Source organism: Chlorocebus sabaeus, chromosome 22 (genome assembly GCF_047675955.1).
Source record: "Chlorocebus sabaeus isolate Y175 chromosome 22, mChlSab1.0.hap1, whole genome shotgun sequence".
NCBI lineage: Eukaryota > Metazoa > Chordata > Mammalia > Primates > Cercopithecidae > Chlorocebus > Chlorocebus sabaeus.
Window position 1 is genome coordinate 31,860,141 of NC_132925.1, and position 17,634 is coordinate 31,877,774.

General features: G+C 40.8%; 1 protein-coding gene across 1 annotated transcript in view; it reads left to right on the plus strand.

The window, feature by feature from the left end:
• The window catches only part of TMPRSS7 (transmembrane serine protease 7), a 39,878-nt gene that overhangs the window by 18,358 nt on the left and 3,886 nt on the right, over positions 1 to 17,634 (plus strand). The window contains exons 9-14 of the mRNA XM_038003308.2: positions 94 to 230; positions 1,831 to 1,938; positions 6,093 to 6,203; positions 13,246 to 13,362; positions 14,278 to 14,449; positions 15,911 to 16,179. Of these exons, the coding sequence (XP_037859236.2) occupies positions 94 to 230; positions 1,831 to 1,938; positions 6,093 to 6,203; positions 13,246 to 13,362; positions 14,278 to 14,449; positions 15,911 to 16,179 (914 nt within the window). The remainder of the gene's footprint in view (positions 1 to 93; positions 231 to 1,830; positions 1,939 to 6,092; positions 6,204 to 13,245; positions 13,363 to 14,277; positions 14,450 to 15,910; positions 16,180 to 17,634) is intronic.

Here is a 17,634-nt window from a genome sequence, read left to right on the forward strand (position 1 = left end):
CAAATGACCAAAGTATTAGAGAATTCACCATGAATAGGAATTCAGTCGACAGAACCTCAAGCTGTGTGTTGTCCCCGACTCTTGTCTCCTCAGGTACTGTGGCTCCTACATGGATCATCAGACAATTTTTCGAGTGCCCAGCCCTCTGGTTCACATTCAGCTCCAGTGCAGTTCAAGGCTTTCAGACAAGCCACTTTTGGTAGAATATGGCAGTTACAACATCAGTCAACGTAAGCCTGGGATCACCTCCTTAGGAAAACTTAATGAATACTTACATAGAGGGTAACATTTTATAATTCTAAACTGTGAGAATTTAAGAAATGAATACTGCTTTATTTCTGCTATTTCCTTTTACATACCTCTTTTTATAATAAATAATAAATATAAAGTACAAATAAATACAACAAATAATATATATGATTACATATTTATTACTACTATACTTTGAATTATTAAAGAAATAATATAACTTTTTAATATTACTGACTTATAGTTGAAAAATAATTTCTCACATTATTCCTTAAAGACATGTATTGGTTTGTAGTTCTTGCTAGCCATCATTTTCTGTAAATATGATGTTTACACCAACATGTAGCGGATCCAAAGCCAACACTTGTCACTCACTTTGGCCTGTGCTCGCACAGGAAGAGCGGTTTGGTGGAGGGAGTTCAAATATCCGCCCTCAGAATGCTGAGTTTGAAATTCATACTGAAAACTACTGGAAGAGTGGCCAGGAAGTGCTCATGAGAAAAGGCAATGTGTGAGGGAAGTCATTAGAACTACAGAGAGTAGCTAATGACACGCTCAGGAAATCTTTAACCCATCTTGAGAGGGAAAAGGTAAAGATTGCCCACTGAGGAGTCCACAGGGATATGACTTGAGAGAACATTTCTTTAGACCATGTCTTTCTTTGCCAATCCCTAATAGACCTTCTTCTAGATTCAGAATATTACATCCTGAATATCAGAGTATTGCAGTTTCCAGCAGAGTCACAGGTAGATAAAGCAAGCTGTCTTATTTTTAATTGTTTATTCAAATCATAACTATTTTCCAGCATCTCATCCACTCCATCATGTGCCATTGAAATAGTGTTTGACTTGACCATACACTTTCCCCCATTCTTTTGCACAAGAGGAGGAAGGATTCATTATTTCTCTGATGTTTATCTATGAACTCAGGATGAATGATTCAAGATCAGGAATGAATCTTGAATCAGGGAATGGATCATTAATCAGAAGCCTGGTTGAAGAGGAAAGACTAATGGACAGGGAGGTAGGCGGCAGGAGTCTGGGTTTGAGGTCAGTAAGTAATCTCTCTAGGTCCAACGTGATAAGAGCAGTGGTTACTGATATGTTTTGGAGCACAGCTGACTTGAAAATGTAATTTAAGACATGCAGAATAACTCATCTGATCACAGAAGATTCAGGGACACCAGAAGTCAATTTTAAATTCTCTGGGGCTGTCTACAGACTCCACATTAGGAATGCTGGGCTCCCTTAAGTATGTTCCAACTTTCACATTCTTCAGGCATATGACAAAGTCATCCAGCTGAGACTAGACTATGGAGACAGTAGAAGTTTGCTTGTGCATATGACCTGAATGCAGTGCTCACCCAGAGCTCCAGGTGGATATTGCTTTCTTCTTTGCCCTTCTATGTTCTGCATTTTTGTCTTTCAATGACTGGCGACCTTCATTTGATGGAGACACTATATAATTATTACTGCTACCCTGCCAACTCCCTAACCACTTCACACTTTACCTTTCTTTGCTAATGTGGTCTAGTGATTTTCAGGGATCTCTCCAAGATTTTCTACTTTTTGTTTTCCGTAGCTTGCCCTGTTGGATCTTTTAGATGCTCCTCCGGTTTATGTGTCCCTCAGGCCCAGCGTTGTGATGGAGTAAATGACTGCTTTGATGAAAGTGATGAACTATTTTGCGGTGGGTATTCAAGCTTTTAATACGACTTTCTTATGAATAAGTAACTTCTCAGGACCATGATTGCTGCTGGTATATATCTTTAGTCTTTCTAGTTATTATCTATTACTGCATAACCAACTACTCCAAAGTCTAGTGGCTTAAACAATCATTTATTCTTGATCATGCATCTGTGGATTTTCTGGGATCTGACTAATCTAGACTGGGCTCATATGGGTGGCTCTGCTTCAGGCATTGTGTCCTCCTGAGCTTGATTCTTCCAAGATTGGAATCAGCTCTACTTTTTATGGCTCTTTTCCTCATTGAGCCAGTCATGGCAGTGGCAAAACGAAAAGAGGGGAGAGCAGCAACACATGGTTTCTTGTAAGGCCTGGGCTTGGAACTGGCACACCATCATTTGTGTTACATTCTATTGTTCAAATCAAGTCACATAGCTGAAAACAATGTCAGGGGCAGGGAAATTTACTCTATACACCTTGGGGCTATGGTAACACTGGGGTGCATGATACTACCACAGGGAGTAAAGACCTGTGGCTAATAACTTAATTCACCACAATCTTAAACACTGAAATCCTAGTTGAGGGCACAGATTCTCCATCTAGAGAGAAGCTCAGAATTTGCAGAGAAATGCTCTTTCAGTTTGCTCCTTTATGAAGCCCAGCTCCCACCTGTTGTTTGTAAATAAAAGAGAACGGGTTTTGTGTGTTGTGTGTGTTTTCTTTTCTTTTTTTTCTTTGAGACAAGGTCTTGCTTTGTCACTCAGGCTAGAGTGCAGTGGCACAATCACAGCTCACTGCAGCCTTGACTTCCTGGACTCAAGTGATCCTCCCACCTCAGCCTCCTGAGTAGCTGGGACTACAGGTGCGCACCACCACGTCTCCACATCTCACTAATTTTTAAAAGATTTTACTAGAGACAGTGTCTCACTTTGCTGCCCAGGCTGGTGTCAAACTCCTGGCCTCAAGCATTCTGACCACCTCAGCCTGCCATAGTGTTGAGATTACAGGCATGAGCCACTGCAACCAGCCCTATGAAAGAAAAAGTTTTGTTGTTATTTTTCTAACCTGTACAATTTGTATTGACATCACATTGGTGATGACTAATGTGTAGGGTAACTGACATTCTTATTTAGGGTGAAGAATCTCTGTCTTAATTTTTCATGACTATTTGCACCTCATTCTTGAATCTATCTCTAGTTTCAGGGAGCAATGTGGGAAGGACAATTCACTGGACTATGTGACACCATTGGCAGCATTTTCTTCTGAAGGTCCAGAGTGTTTAAATCCAATACAGTTACAATGATAATGCTATTTAATCTTTTTCATATCCTTGGAAAAATATAGTTAATATGCTATATCTAACTGTGAAAAATTATATGAATGAAAAATAACTTGTGACTATATACTTTATTTATTTATTTTGTAGAGATAAGGTATTGCTTTACCATCCAGGCTGGAGAGCAGTGGTGTGATCATAGCTCACTGCAGCCTCGAACTCCTGGGCTCAAGGGATCCTCCCCCCTCAGCCTCCTGAGTAGCTGGGAATACAGGCACACACCACCAACCCCACTTTGTTTTACTTTTCATACAGATGGCGTCTCACTGTGTTGCCCAAGTCAGTCTAAAACTCCTGACCTCAAGCACTTCTCCCACCTTGGCTTTCCAAAGAGATGGGATTACAGGCACAAGCGACCATGCCTAGTTTATGCCTTATTTTTTTAGTTGACAACACAAAACACAAAATTTGTCTTAGCTTATGGTTCATTGATTATTTAAATCTACAGTGTTCTATTTCTTAAGAAAATAAATGCTGATCATTATATAATGACTGACTTTTTTTACATTATTATTTTTTGTGCTGATTCTCCAGACAAAAACGATTATTGTGAATTTGTAATAAGGACTGTTTTTTGATAATCATTATTCCTCATTGTGCAATTTTTTGGAGCTATTCTCTAAGTGTCCATGAGGTATGCTCAGGGACCTAATGAACAATTTTAGGGCAGCAATATCCTCCTACCTGCCCTCACAAGAGATAGCTCTGAAAAAACAGGTGCAGATAGCAAAACTTTCAACTTTTCACAAAACCAGAAATGTCTAAGCAATCATGCTTTCTAAATTTGCTTGCTTGTACTTGTTGCTGGTCTAAAGGCAATTCATGAAAGTATTCCAAAGAGGAAAAACATGATAGATTTACATGAACATTTCCTAATTCAGGAAATGGATCTCATCAGACAAAATAGTTCCAAAGAGACCACAGGGCCACATAAACCCGAAGTCTGTTATCCTTTAAGATCTCACATTCATTAATTCATTCAACAAACCTTTAGTAAACAACTACTATTTGCTCAGGGGCTTGAGGTACGGAGATGAAGAAGACAAAATCTCCAATCTTAGGACACTCCTATTTTGCTTCGGAAGGTAGATGAATTTGATTTAGATCACAGCTTATGATTTTTATTTTTCTTAAAATCAATTACTATGATGCATTTAATTGTAACTAAACAAACAAGCCACTAGAGTTTAACGCATTTATACAAAACCAAAAATCAATTCAAGATGAGATTTGAGTGGGACCCAGCCAAACCTATAATTTCACCCTTGGCCCCTCCCAAATATCATGTCCTCACATTTCAAAACACAATCATGACTTCTCAACAGACTCCCAAAGTCTTAACTCATTCCAGCATTAATACAAAAGTCCAAGTCTAAAGTCTTATCTGAGACAAGGCAAGTCCCTTTGCCTGTGAGCCTGTAAAATCAAAAGCAAGTTAGTTACTTCGAGATATAATGGTGTACACTCTTTGGGTAAATACACCTGTTCCAAATGGGAGAAATTGACCAAAACAAAGGGGCGACAGGTTCCATGCAAGTCAGAAATCCAATAAAGCTGTAATTATACCTTAAAGTTCAAAAATGATCTCCTCTGACTCCATGCCTCAAATCCTGGTCACACTGATGCAAGAGGTGGGCTCCCATGGCCTTCAGCAGCTCGACCCCTGTGGCTTTTCAGGGTATACCTTCCCTCCTGGCTGCCTTCACAGCTGGTGTTGAGTGTCAGCTTTTCCATGTGCGTGGTGCAAGCTGTCAGTGGAGCTACCATTCTGGGGTCTGGAGGATGGTGGTCCTCTTTTCTCAGCTCCACTAGACAGTGCCCTAGTGGGGACTCTGTGTAGGTGCCCCAACCCCACATTTCTGTTCTGCATTGCCCTAGCAGAGGTTCTCCATAAGGGCTCTGCCCCTGCAGCAAACTTCTGCCTGGACCTCCAGGTGTTTCCATACATCCTCTGAAATCTATGCAGAGGTCCCCAAACCTCAATTCTTGACATCTGTGTACTCGCAGGCCCACCACATGGAAACTGCCAAGGCCTGGGAGATGCACCCTCTCAAACAATGGACTGAGCTGTATGTTGGCCTCGTTTAGCCAAGTCTTAAGACTGCACATAGCAGGAGGGGAAAAAACCATTTTTCCCTCCTAGGCCTCTGAGTCTGTGATAGGAGGGACTACAGTAAGGATCTCTGACATGTCCTGGAGACATTTTCCCCGTTGTCTTGGTGATTAATCTTCAGCTTATTGTTACCTATGCAGATTGATTCAGGCAGCTTGAATTTCTCCCCAGAAAATGGGGTTCTCATCTTGAATTGTAGTTCCCATAATCCCCATGTATCATAGAAGGGACCTGGTGGGAGGTAATTAAATCATGGGGATGGTTACTTCCATTCTGTTCTGATGATAGTGAGTTCTCACAAGATCTGATGGTTTTGTAAGGTGCTTTTCCCTCACTTTGCTCTGCACTTGTTCTTCCTGCTGTCATTTGAAGAAGGACGTGTTTGCTTCCCCTTCTGTCATGATTGTAAATTTCCTGAGGCCTCCTCAGCCATGTGGAACTGTGAATCAATTAAACCTCTTTCCTTTATAAATTAAAAAAAAAAAAAAAAAAAGCAAAAATCAGATCTGACAAAACAAGTGGTAGAAATTACACCAAAGTTTGAACACCTACTTTTCCTCATGGAAGTGTCAGTTTTGAGGAAAGTACACTTTTTGTTTTATTTAGGTCATCTGAATGATTTGTACCTTGAGATTGGCACTGCTGATCATCAGAGAACCCGGCTGGTATCTCAGGCTCATGAACTTTCTGTTTTTATTTTTTATTCTAGTGAGCCCTCAACCTGCCTGCAATACCAGCTCCTTCAGGCAGCATGGCCCTCTCATCTGTGATGGCTTCAGGGACTGTGAGAATGGCCGCGATGAGCAAAACTGCACTCAAAGTGAGGGAGGGTCCTCTGTGCCCTGCTGTTCCTCCTATGAAACTCTTCTAAATCAGGACAAAAATACCTCTGAGAGGTCAGGGGTTAGGGCAATCAACTTGTCCCAGTTTCTCTGGAACTTTTCCAGTTTTAGCACTGAAAGCCCTTGTCTTGGGAACCCCTTTAGTCCCAAGGGGACAAATAGGGACAGTTGGTCACTCTAAATGGGGAGGAATGTGTGTGTATGTGTGTGTGTGTTCATGTGTGAATACTGGCAGATTTTTTTTTCAATTTGTAAAAATGTTCGTGTTAAAAACACTTTTTTATTCTTTTTTAAAAAATTGCTATACTTTAATTCTAGGGTACATGTGCACAATGTGCAGGTTTGTTACATAGGTATACATGTGCCATGTTGGTTTGCTGTACCCGTCAACTCATCATTTACACTAGGTATTTCTCCTAATGCTATCCCTCCCCCAGGCAGGCCCCAGTGTGTGATGTTCCCTGCCCTGTGTCCATGTGTTCTCATTGTTCAGTTCCCACCTATGAATGAGAACATGAGGTTGGTTTTTTGTCCTTGTGTTAGTTTGCTGAGAATGATGGTTTCCAGTTTCATCCATGTCCCTGTAAAGGACATGAACTCATCCTTTTTTTTGTGGCTGCATAGTATTCCATGGTGTATATGTGCCACATTTTCTTAATCCAGTCTCTCATTCATGAACATTTGGGTTGGTTCCAAGTCTTTGCTATTGTGAATAGTGCCACAATAAACATACATGTGTGTGTGTCTTTATAGTAGCATGATTTATAATCCTTTGGGTATATACCCAGTAATGGGATTGCTGGGTCAAATGGTATTTCTAGTTCTAGATCCTGGAGGAATTGCCACACCATCTTCCACAATGGTTGAACTAATTTACACTCCCACCAACAGCGTAAAAGCGTTCCTATTTCTCCACATCCTCTCCAGCACCTGTTGTTTCCTGACGTTTTAATGATCACCATTCTAACTGGCGTGAGATGGTATCTCATTGTGGTTTTGATTTGCATTTCTCTGATGGCCAGTGATGATGAGCATTTTTTTCATGTGTCTGTTGGCTGCATAAATGTCTTCTTTTGAGAAGTGTCTGTTCATATCCTCTGCCCACTTTTTTGATGGGATTGTTTCTTTTTTCTTGTAAATTTGTTTGAGTTCTTTGTAGATTCTGGAGATTAGCCCTTTGTCAGATGGGTAGATTGCAAACATTTTCTCCCATTCCGTAGGTTGCCCATTCACTCTGATGGTAGTTTCTTTAGCCATGCTGAAGCCCTTTAGTTTAATTGCATTCCATTCCTCCTTGAAGAGGTCCTTCTCATCCATTGTAAGTTGGATTCCTAGGTATTTTATTCTCTTTGTAGCAATTATGAATGGGAGTTCTCCCATGATTTGGCTGTCTGTCTGTTCTTGTTGTATAGGAATGCTTGTGATTTTTGCACATTGATTTTTTATCCTGAGACTTTGCTGAAGTTGCTTAGCAGCTTAAGGAGATTTTGGGCTGAGACGATGGGATTTTCTAAATATACAATGATGTCATCTGCAGACAGGGACAATTTGACTTCCTCTTTTCCTAATTGAATACCCTTTATTTCTTTCTCTTGCCTGATTGCCCTGGCCAGAACTTCCAACACTATTTTGGATAGGAGTGGTGAGAGAGCACATTCTTGTCTTGTGCTGGTTTTCAAAGGGAATGCTTCCAGTTTTTGCCCATTCAGTATGATATTGACTGTGGGTTTGTCATAAATAGCTCTTATTATTTTGAGATACGTTCCATCAATACCTAGTTTATTGAGAGTTCTTAGCATGAAGGGCTGTTGAATTTTTTCAAAGGCCTTTTCTGCATCTATTGAGATAATCATGCGGTTTTTGTTGTTGATTCTGTTTATATGCTGGATTACGTTAATTGATTTGCGTATGTTGAACCAGCCTTGTTTCCCAAGGAGGAAACCCACTTGATCGTGGTGGATAAGCTTTTTGATGTGCTGCTGGATTTGGTTTGCCAGTATTTTATTGAGGATTTTCACATCGATGTTCATCAGGGATATTGATCTACAATTCTCCTTTTTGTTGTGTCTCTGCCAGGCTTTGGTATCAGGATAATGCTGGCCTCATAAAATGAGTTAGGGAGGATTCCCTCTTTTTCTATTGATTGGAATAGTTTCAGAAGAAATGGTACCAGCTCCTCTTTGTGCCTCTGGTAGAATTTGGCTGTGAATCCATCTGGTCCTGGATTTTTTTTGGTTGGTAGGCTATTAATTATTGCCTCAATTTCAGAACCTGTTATTGGTCTATTCAGAGATTCAAATTCTTCTTGGTTTAGTCTTGGGAGAGTGTATGTGTCCAGGAATTTATCCATTTCTTCTAGATTTTCTAGTTTATTTGCTTAGAGGTGTTTATAGTATTCTCTGATGGTAGTTTGTATTTCTGTGGGATCGGTGGTGATAGCCCCTTTATCATTTTTTATTGAGTCTATTTGATTCTTCTCTTTTCTTCTTTATTAGTCTTGCTAGCAGTCTATCAATTTTGTTGATCGTTTCAAAAAACCAGCTCCAAGATTCATTGATATTTTTTGAAGAGTTTTTTGTGTCTCTATCTCTTTCAGTTCTGCTCTGATCTTAGTTATTTCTTGCCTTCTGCTAGCTTTTGAATGTGTTTGCTCTTGCTTCTCTAGTTCTTTTAATTGTGATGTTAGGGTGTCAATTTTAGATCTTTCCAGCTTTCTCTTGTGGGCATTTAGTGCAATAAATTTCCCTCTACACACTGCTTTAAAGGTGTCCCAGAGATTCTGGTATGTTGTGTCTTTGTTCTCATTGGTTTCAAAAAACATCTTTATTTCTGCCTTCATTTCGTTATTTACCCAGTAGTCATTCAGGAGCAGGTTGTTCAGTTTCCATGAAGTTGTGTGGTTTTGAAGTAGTTTTTAAATCCTGAGTTCTAATTTGATTGCACTGTGGTCTGAGAGACAGTTTGTTGTGATTTATGTTCTTTTACATTTGCTTAGGAGTGCTTTACTTCCAATTATGTGGTCAATTTTAGAATAAGTGTGATGTGGTGCTGATAAGAATGTATATTCTGTTGATTTGGGGTGGAGAGTTCCGTAGATGTCTGTGAGGTTCACTTGGTGCAGAGCTGAGTTCAAGTCCTGCATATCCTTGTTAACCTTATGTCTTGTTGATCTGTCTAATATTGACAGTGGGGTGTTAAAGTCTCCCATTATTATTGTGTGGGAATCTAAGTCTCTTTGTAGGTCTCTAAAGACTTGTTTAAGAATCTGGGTGCTCCTGTATTGGGTGTGTATATATTTAGGATAGTTAGCTCTTCTTGTTGAATTGATTCCTTTACCATTATGTAACGGCCTTCTTTATCTTATTTGATCTTGTTGGTTTAATATCTGATTTATCAGAGACTAGGATTGCAACCCCTCCTTTTTTTTTGCTTTCCATTTGCTTGGTAGATCTTCCTCCAACCTTTTATTTTGAGCCTATGTGTGTCTCTACACATGAGATGGGTCTCCTGAATATAGCACATTGATGGTCTTGACTCGTCTTTTTTATTATTATTATTATACCCTATGTTCTAGGGTACATGTGCACAACGTGCAGGTTTGTTACATATGTATACATGTGCCATGTTGGTGTGCTGCACCCATTAACTCGTAATTCTTTATCCAATTTGCCAGTCTTTGTCTTTTAATTGGGGTTTTAGCCCATTTAAATTTAAGGTTAATCTTGTTATGTGTGAATTTGATCCTGTCGTTATGATGTTAGTTGGGTTTTTTTTTGCCCATTAATTGATGCAATTTCTTCATAGCATCGATGGTCTTTACAATTTGGCATATATTTGCAGTGGCTGGTACCAGTTGTTCCTTTCCATGTTTACTGCTTCCTTCAGGAGCTCTTGTAAGGCAGGCCTAGTGGTGACAAAATATCTCAGCATTTGCTTGTCTGTAAAGGATTTTATTTCTCCTTCACTTATGAAGCTTGGTTTGGCTGGATATGAAATTCTGGGTTGGAAATTCTTTTTTTTAAGAATGTTGAATATTTGCCTCCACTCTCTTCTGGCTCGTAGGGTTTTTGCTGAGAGATCCACTGTTAGTTTGATGGACTTCCCTTTGTGGGTAACCTGACCTTTCTCTCTGGTTGCCCTTAACATTGTTTCCTTCATTTCAACCTTGGTAAATCTGACAATTATGTGTCTTGGGGTTGCTTTTCTCGAGGAGTATCTTTATGATGCTCTCTGTATTTCCTGAATTTGAATGTTGGCCTGCCTTGCTAGGTTGGGGAAGTTCTCATGGATAATATCCTGAAGAGTGTTTTCCAACTTGGTTCCATTCTCCCCATCACTTTCAGGTACACCAATCAAATGCAGATTTGATCTTTTCACATAGTCCCAAATTTCTTGGAGGCTTTGTTCATTTCTTTTTACTCTTTTTTCTCTAAACTTTTTTTCTCACTTTATTTCATTCATTTGATCTTCAATCACCAATACCCTTTCTTCCACTTGATTGAATCAGCTACTGAAGCTTGTGCATGTGTTGCGTAGTTCTCGTGCCATGGTTTTCAGCTCCATCAGGTCATTTAATGTCTTCTCTACACTGTTTATTCTAATTAGTCATTCGTCTAACCTTTTTTCAAAGTTTTTAGCTTCCTTCCGATGGGTTTGAACATGCTTCTTTAGCTCAGTGAAGTTTGTTATTACTGACCTGTTGAAGCCTACTTTTGTCAACTTGTCAAAGTAATTCTCTGTCCAGCTTTGTTCCGTTGCTGTTGAGGAGCTGTGATCCTTTGGAGGAGAAGAGGCACTCTGGTTTTTAGAATTTTCAGCTTTTCGGCTCTGGTTTCTCCCCATCTTTGTCATTTTATCTACCTTGTGTCTTTGATGTTGGTGACTTACAGATGGGGTTTTGGTGTAGATGTCCCTTTTGTTGATGTTGATGCTGTTCCTTTCTGTTTGTTAGTTTTCCTTCTAACAGTCAGGTCCCTCAGCTGCAGGTCTGTTGGAGATTACTGGAGGTCCACTCCAGACCCTGTTTGCCTGGGTATCACCAGCAGAGGCTGCAGAAGAGCAAATATTGCAGAGCAGCAAATAGTGCTGCCTGATCCTTCCTCTGGAAGCTTCATCCCAGAGGGGCACCCACCTATGTGAGGTGTCTGTCAGCCCCTACTGGGAGGTGTCTCCCAGTTAGGCTACACAGGGGTCAGGGACCCACTTGAGGAGGCAGTCTGTCCGTTCTTAGAGCTCAAATGCCATGCTGGGAACACCACTGCTCTCTTTAGAGCTGTCAGACACGAATGTTTAAGTCTTCAGAGGGTGTCTGCTACCTTTTGTTCAGCTATGCCCTGCCCACAGAGGTGGAGTCTATAAGGGGCAGTAGGCCTTGCTGAGCTGCAGTGGGCTCTGCCCGGTTTGAGCTTCCCAGGCTGCTTTGTTTACCTACTCAAGCCTCAGCAATGTTGGACGCCCCTCCCCCATCCAGGCTGCTGCCTCTCAGTTGGATCTCAGGCTGCTGCGCTAGCAGTGAACAAGGCTCCGTGGGCGTGGGACCCGCCAAGCCAGGCATATGTGCCACATTTTCTTAATCCCATCTATCATTCATGGACATTGGGGTTGGTTCCAAGTCTTTGCTATTGTGAATAGTGCCACAATAAACATATATGTGCATGTGTCTTTATAGTAGCATGATTTATAATCCTTTGGGTATATACCCAGTAATGGGATTGCTGGGTCAAATGGTATTTCTAGTTCTAGATCCCTGAGGAATAGCCATACCATCTTCCACAATGGTTGAACTGATTTACACTCCCACCAACAGTGTAAAAGCATTCCTATTTCTCCACATCCCCTCCAACATCTGTTGTTTCCTGACTTTTTCTCTTTTTTTGAGACAGAGTCTTGCTCTGTTGCCCAGGCGGAGTGCAGTGGTGCGGTCTCGGTTCACTGCAACCTCCCCCACTGGGTTCAAGCAATTCCCCTGCCTCAGCCTCCTGTGTAGCTGGGATTACAGGTGCACACCACCACGCCCAGCTAATTTTTTTGTATTTTTAGTAGAGATGGGGTTTCACCATGTTCCTGACCTCAGGCAATCCACCCCCTCGGCCTCCCAAAGTGCTGGGATTACAAGTGTAAGCCACCACCCTCAGCCTTTTCCTGACTCTTTAATGATCGCCATTCTAACTGGTGTGAGATGGTATCTCATTGTGGTTTTGATTTGCATTTTTCTGATGACCAGTAATGATGAGCATTTTTTCATGTATCTATTGGCTGCATAAACGTCTTCTTTTGATAAGTGTCTGTTCATATCCTTTGCCCACTTTTTGATGGGGTTCTTTGTTTTTTCCTTGTAAATTTGTTTGAGTTATTTGTAGATTCTGGAGATTAGCCCTTTGTCAGATGGGTAGATTGCAAACATTTTCTCCAATTCCGTAGGTTGCCTGTTCACTCTGATGACAGTTTCTTTTGTAATACTGGCAGATTCTTATTGCTTACTTGCTTTTAATGATACTCAGGATTGTAGGATACAGAGGACCTGATGTAGAGGAACTTGCCAAATACTGGAATGGAACACTTTCCACTCTCACCCTTGCAGAAACAAACCTCCAGGGTTGTGAACAAATGTGTTGTAATTCACAAGTCTGTCCATTTTGCCTCCTATTGATATAAAATAACTGAGCATGACTGTGATTTTTGCTCAAAAGTTTTCTTGGAGAATAAGAGAAGGTAATAGAGGCTGCAGCCTGAAGCCACTGATATGTCACACTTCTTCACACTCACCTGCTGTGGGAGAAAGAAGAGGTGGTTTGATTGATTCTCAACAAAGCCTGCCAGCCTTCAAATGGCTTTTCTTAAGTGAAGACACAGATCACTCTGAGGTTGTTCCACTTCTTTCTGCCATTTATCCCAGAGCAGTAAACACCAATCCTGTGATTAAATCATTTTTTATGGGGTTTGGAGTTATTCATTCAAATCTCATTCACTCAGATTTGTTTCTGGCTAAGGAAAGCTGTTTCTTCTTTTGTCCATTTTTAGGTATTCCATGCAACAACAGAACTTTTAAGTGTGGCAATGATATTTGCTTTAGGAAACAAAATGCAAAATGTGATGGGACAGTGGATTGTCCAGATGGAAGTGATGAAGAAGGCTGCAGTGAGTAGAAATTCATTCCTTTGGATTCCTGTATTCCATATTCAGTTTACCTGTTTTTTATATTTTCATTCCCTTCTTGGTGTATTTCACTTGATTGAGGTTGCCATAGCCAAAATAAGAAGAGTAACTATTGGCAAACTGAGCCTGAAATTGTTTCTCAGAAATAAAAACTCTGGAATGGATTCTTTCGTCTTGATAACAGCATTAATGAATTAAATTTTTATAATGAGAACTTTCACTTTCTAATAACTTTAATCAAAGGAGAAGATCTTAAATAAAAACCCTGTGAGAAAATAAATAGAAACTGGAACGCAGTGGATGACTTGTTAATAATGCCTTATGTTATGAACAATATCAAGTGCTGTTTCTTTCTTTAGGTTTGACCCAATAACTAATCTCCCACATGCTCCTATTAGTCATGTGGCCACTAATTGGCCATGTGGCAACATGTAAATTATACATCTTTACCAATACTAGTTACACTGGCAAACAATTGCTCTGATAACTAGTTTTCCCAGTAGGTTTCCATTTGTTCAGGTCTTATAAATCTTTTCCCAAATACTTGCTGTCACATCAGCACAACTTCAAGGAAATTCTCAATTCATTTACATTCCTCTTTACCTGACAATCTAAGTCCATAGGCAGCTGTTTATGTCAGTTCAGCTGTTACAACAGGTCCCCCTCCTCCCCTCATCTGCATTGTGCTATAGAGACTGTGTCAGGGCATGCTTCAGGAAGGAGGGGGTGGTTTGTTCGTACTGGTTTTGGACAGACTCATATGTTCTCTGTCCTCTAGATAAGGAGATTTCAAATTGCTACCTAGTGAGTCAGTTCCCAGACAGCGCTAAAACTGGCTTAATTTCTAGTTTTTCTTCCAAGTCTACCTTTAAATCACATGCCCTTTCTCTACTAAAGCCTGCAGCAGGAGTTCCTCCACCCTTCACCGCATCATCGGAGGCACAGACACCCTAGAGGGAGGTTGGCCGTGGCAGGTCAGCCTTCACTTTGTTGGATCTGCCTACTGTGGTGCCTCGGTCATCTCCAGGGAGTGGCTTCTTTCTGCAGCCCACTGTTTTCATGGAAACAGGTAGGATATCACAGTTTGTACTCTCAAGTGGCACTCTGTGGCCACAGACAACATATCTGCCCTCAAACTGTGGGAAGCAGATCCCCGTTGGGGACATTCAATCAATTCAATTGAGCTTTCGTTTTTTGGATCCCACTTGTGTGACAAACATTTTTTTAAGGTATTATTGGTATAAAAAAAGAACACAAAGAAAACATCAAGAACATATAGGCTTTTACTAAGGCTGAGAAAATAAGATAGGGCTTTTAACTCAGAGGGAGCAAACTTAAGAGAATGTGTGGAGAATGTGGAGAAAAATGGGCACTGCAGAGTGACTGGAGAATGGAGATCCCCATTTAATATAGGAGGGGGATCCTGGAGGGGCCCATTAGGGTGGCTTTGGAAGGGCTCTGTCTTTACCAATGGGATTATTATGGGATAGATGCTCTTCCAGCTAAGGGTAAGAGGACATCTTAGAAAATAACCTCACTTAAAATTTAAACTTACTATTAGAATCTACTGAATATTAGGTTAAAAAAATCATTCACTTCTCATTCTGGTTTTTTTTTTTTTTTTTTTTTTTTTGAGTATTTCAATGAAGTTACACAGTTTGGATATTTGTTTTTCCTGGAAATTATAGGATTTGTATTAACTATTAAGATAGCTTCACAACTGCTTGATTATTAGTCTCTAATGCTGTGAAACTGCTCCAAATAATGCGTTAACCCTAATATTTCTTTAGGTGTCCATTGCCACTCATGAGACATCAGCTAAGCAGATTGTGACCAAAATTTTGGGGCTTCCTTTTTTCACTCCCACCTTTTACCCCACTGTTATGCTGATGGAGATGGAAGCTTCACATGGAGATTACAAGTCCTTCTGTGACTCGTGCAAGGTCACGGAGGTCAAGATTGGGATTCTTGAAGGACTGATGGGAATGGCAGTTGGTGACCCTATGAATGGGCATTGTTGAGCAGTAACAGTGGTGATCATTAAGACTTCTGGTAGTTTGCCAGAAGGAATTTCACTAAATTCCTGCTTATAACACTTTAATTTCTAATCTATCTTGGTATTCACATCATTTGAATTTGGTAGTAGGGTTCTCCATCAAATGCCATTGTCAGCATGAATAGGAAGAATGTGACAAATTAATTCTAGTTACCAACATTCTTGACCTGTGTGTGGTTCATGAAATACCAGTGGCAAGAAAATGTCCAGGCATTTGCTTAGGACATTGTTGAGTGAATTTTCTATAACTCGCCACTCCGAATACAGCTTACTTCATTTCTGACTTTATGAGGGAGACAAAGGAGGCTCACAGTTATGCTTTCTGCCATAGTCCCTGGACAGAGCCAGTGGCTATAAGGCGGCCCTGGAAGTCAGGCCCTTCTTTTTCAGTCCTCAACTCTTTAGAGTGCTTGTTTGCAAACTATATGTGGTTCTTTAAGCTGCTAACTTTATGTTTCATTACTGTTCTATCAGGCTGTCAGATCCCACACCATGGACCGCACACCTTGGGATGAATGTTCAGGGGAATGCCAAGTTTGTCTCCCCAGTGAGAAGAATCGTGGTCCACGAGTACTATAACAGTCAGACTTTCGATTATGATATTGCTTTGCTACAGCTCAGTATTGCTTGGCCTGAGACCTTGAAACAGCTCATTCAGCCAATATGCATTCCTCCCGCTGGCCAGAGAGTTCGCAGTGGGGAGAAGTGCTGGGTAACTGGCTGGGGGCGAAGACACGAAGCAGGTATGAATGTGTATGAATGAATGGTCATGCCCTCCCACTGCAAAGGACGATAAGGTGTCTATGTAGTGCTTTAGGGTTCACAGAGAGGGTTCGTGTATATCATCTCCTTTGAACCTCCTGACAACTTTGGAAAGTTGGATTGGAGAAGGGTATTGTTATTCCTTTTTAATGATGCTATCCACCTGCTTTAAAAGAAGCAGGGCTCACCTCATAAAGAGGGAGAGGACTGTGTATGAGCAAGGCAGGATTTTTTAACTAGATAGTCATGGGCCCTTTTCAAACTCTGAAGGATATGCTACGTTATTCACTAGAGAAGGAGCAATTCCTCCCTTTTCATTCAAAGAAACGATTCATTTATAAAGGAGAGAAAGACACACATGCACATCCCACTATGTCAACTCATAGGCAACAGTCTGGAAGACTATGTGGTATGTCCTGCGCCTATGTAATTGGCTAAGGGATGAGAGTGAGGGCTGAACTTCAGACTGTCCTTAATTTCCAGACCAAAAATTCAGGCCTGGAGGTTATACCAGCCTGGATTCGGTCCACCCAGAGGAGATACCTTTTTGCAATTCCTCTGACAGGAGAGGACATCTTTTCAATATGCATAAAGATCAGGCTCTATAGTAGGGAAGTCTCTACATCTACCCTGCCAAGGTTTTTCATGGTCCAGGATTCAAGGTGGGATTCTGAAGATACAGTGAGGGGAAGAATCCAATGCTTTGTGAATGTATCCCCAAACCCTAGTGCTAATATTTTCCCTTGGTCTTTCAATCACCTCACATTCTTTTGTCGTCCTTTTCAAGGGTTTAGGACAAATACAGCACCTGTAATTCCTGAACCTTACCCTGCAGCCTCATTCTGACACTCTAAAGTGTGGGCAGTTTCTCAAAGGCAGCTTCTCACTGCTTTCATTTAGTTATTGAAGTAGTAATACCACCAGCTTGGGCCCACCAAGTCTCAGGGTCCCAAGGAGGGAAGGCAGCTGACTGTGTGAACACTTGTAACTTTGATAGGTTACTGTGCTCAGTGCTTTGATTACATTATCATATATCACATGAGGAAAGCATCTGCCCAACCAACTTATCATGAGATGTTTTCTTTATAAGCCTGAGTATGTGTGTGTGTGCTTATTTTTCTGAATCATCTAGCCAGGTAGGTTCAAAAGGAAGTGGAAGGGCTATATGCAAACTATTAGGTTTTTATGGTTCGTCAGAGACTTCCATATATCAGTTATGCTGTTCCATTTAAAGAGCTCTCTTGAATAGTAGATATTAATAATAACTGTTGCTGACTCATCATTCTACTGAAAACAGGAGGGAAATGGTGAGGAATATGGCACAGTTGTTCAAGTAATTGAGTCAGACCTTGGGTCTGAATCTTGAGTTACTTGCTAGCTGTGTGTCACTGCGCAAGCCCTTTAATCTCCTAACCCTCCATTTGAAAGTACCTCAA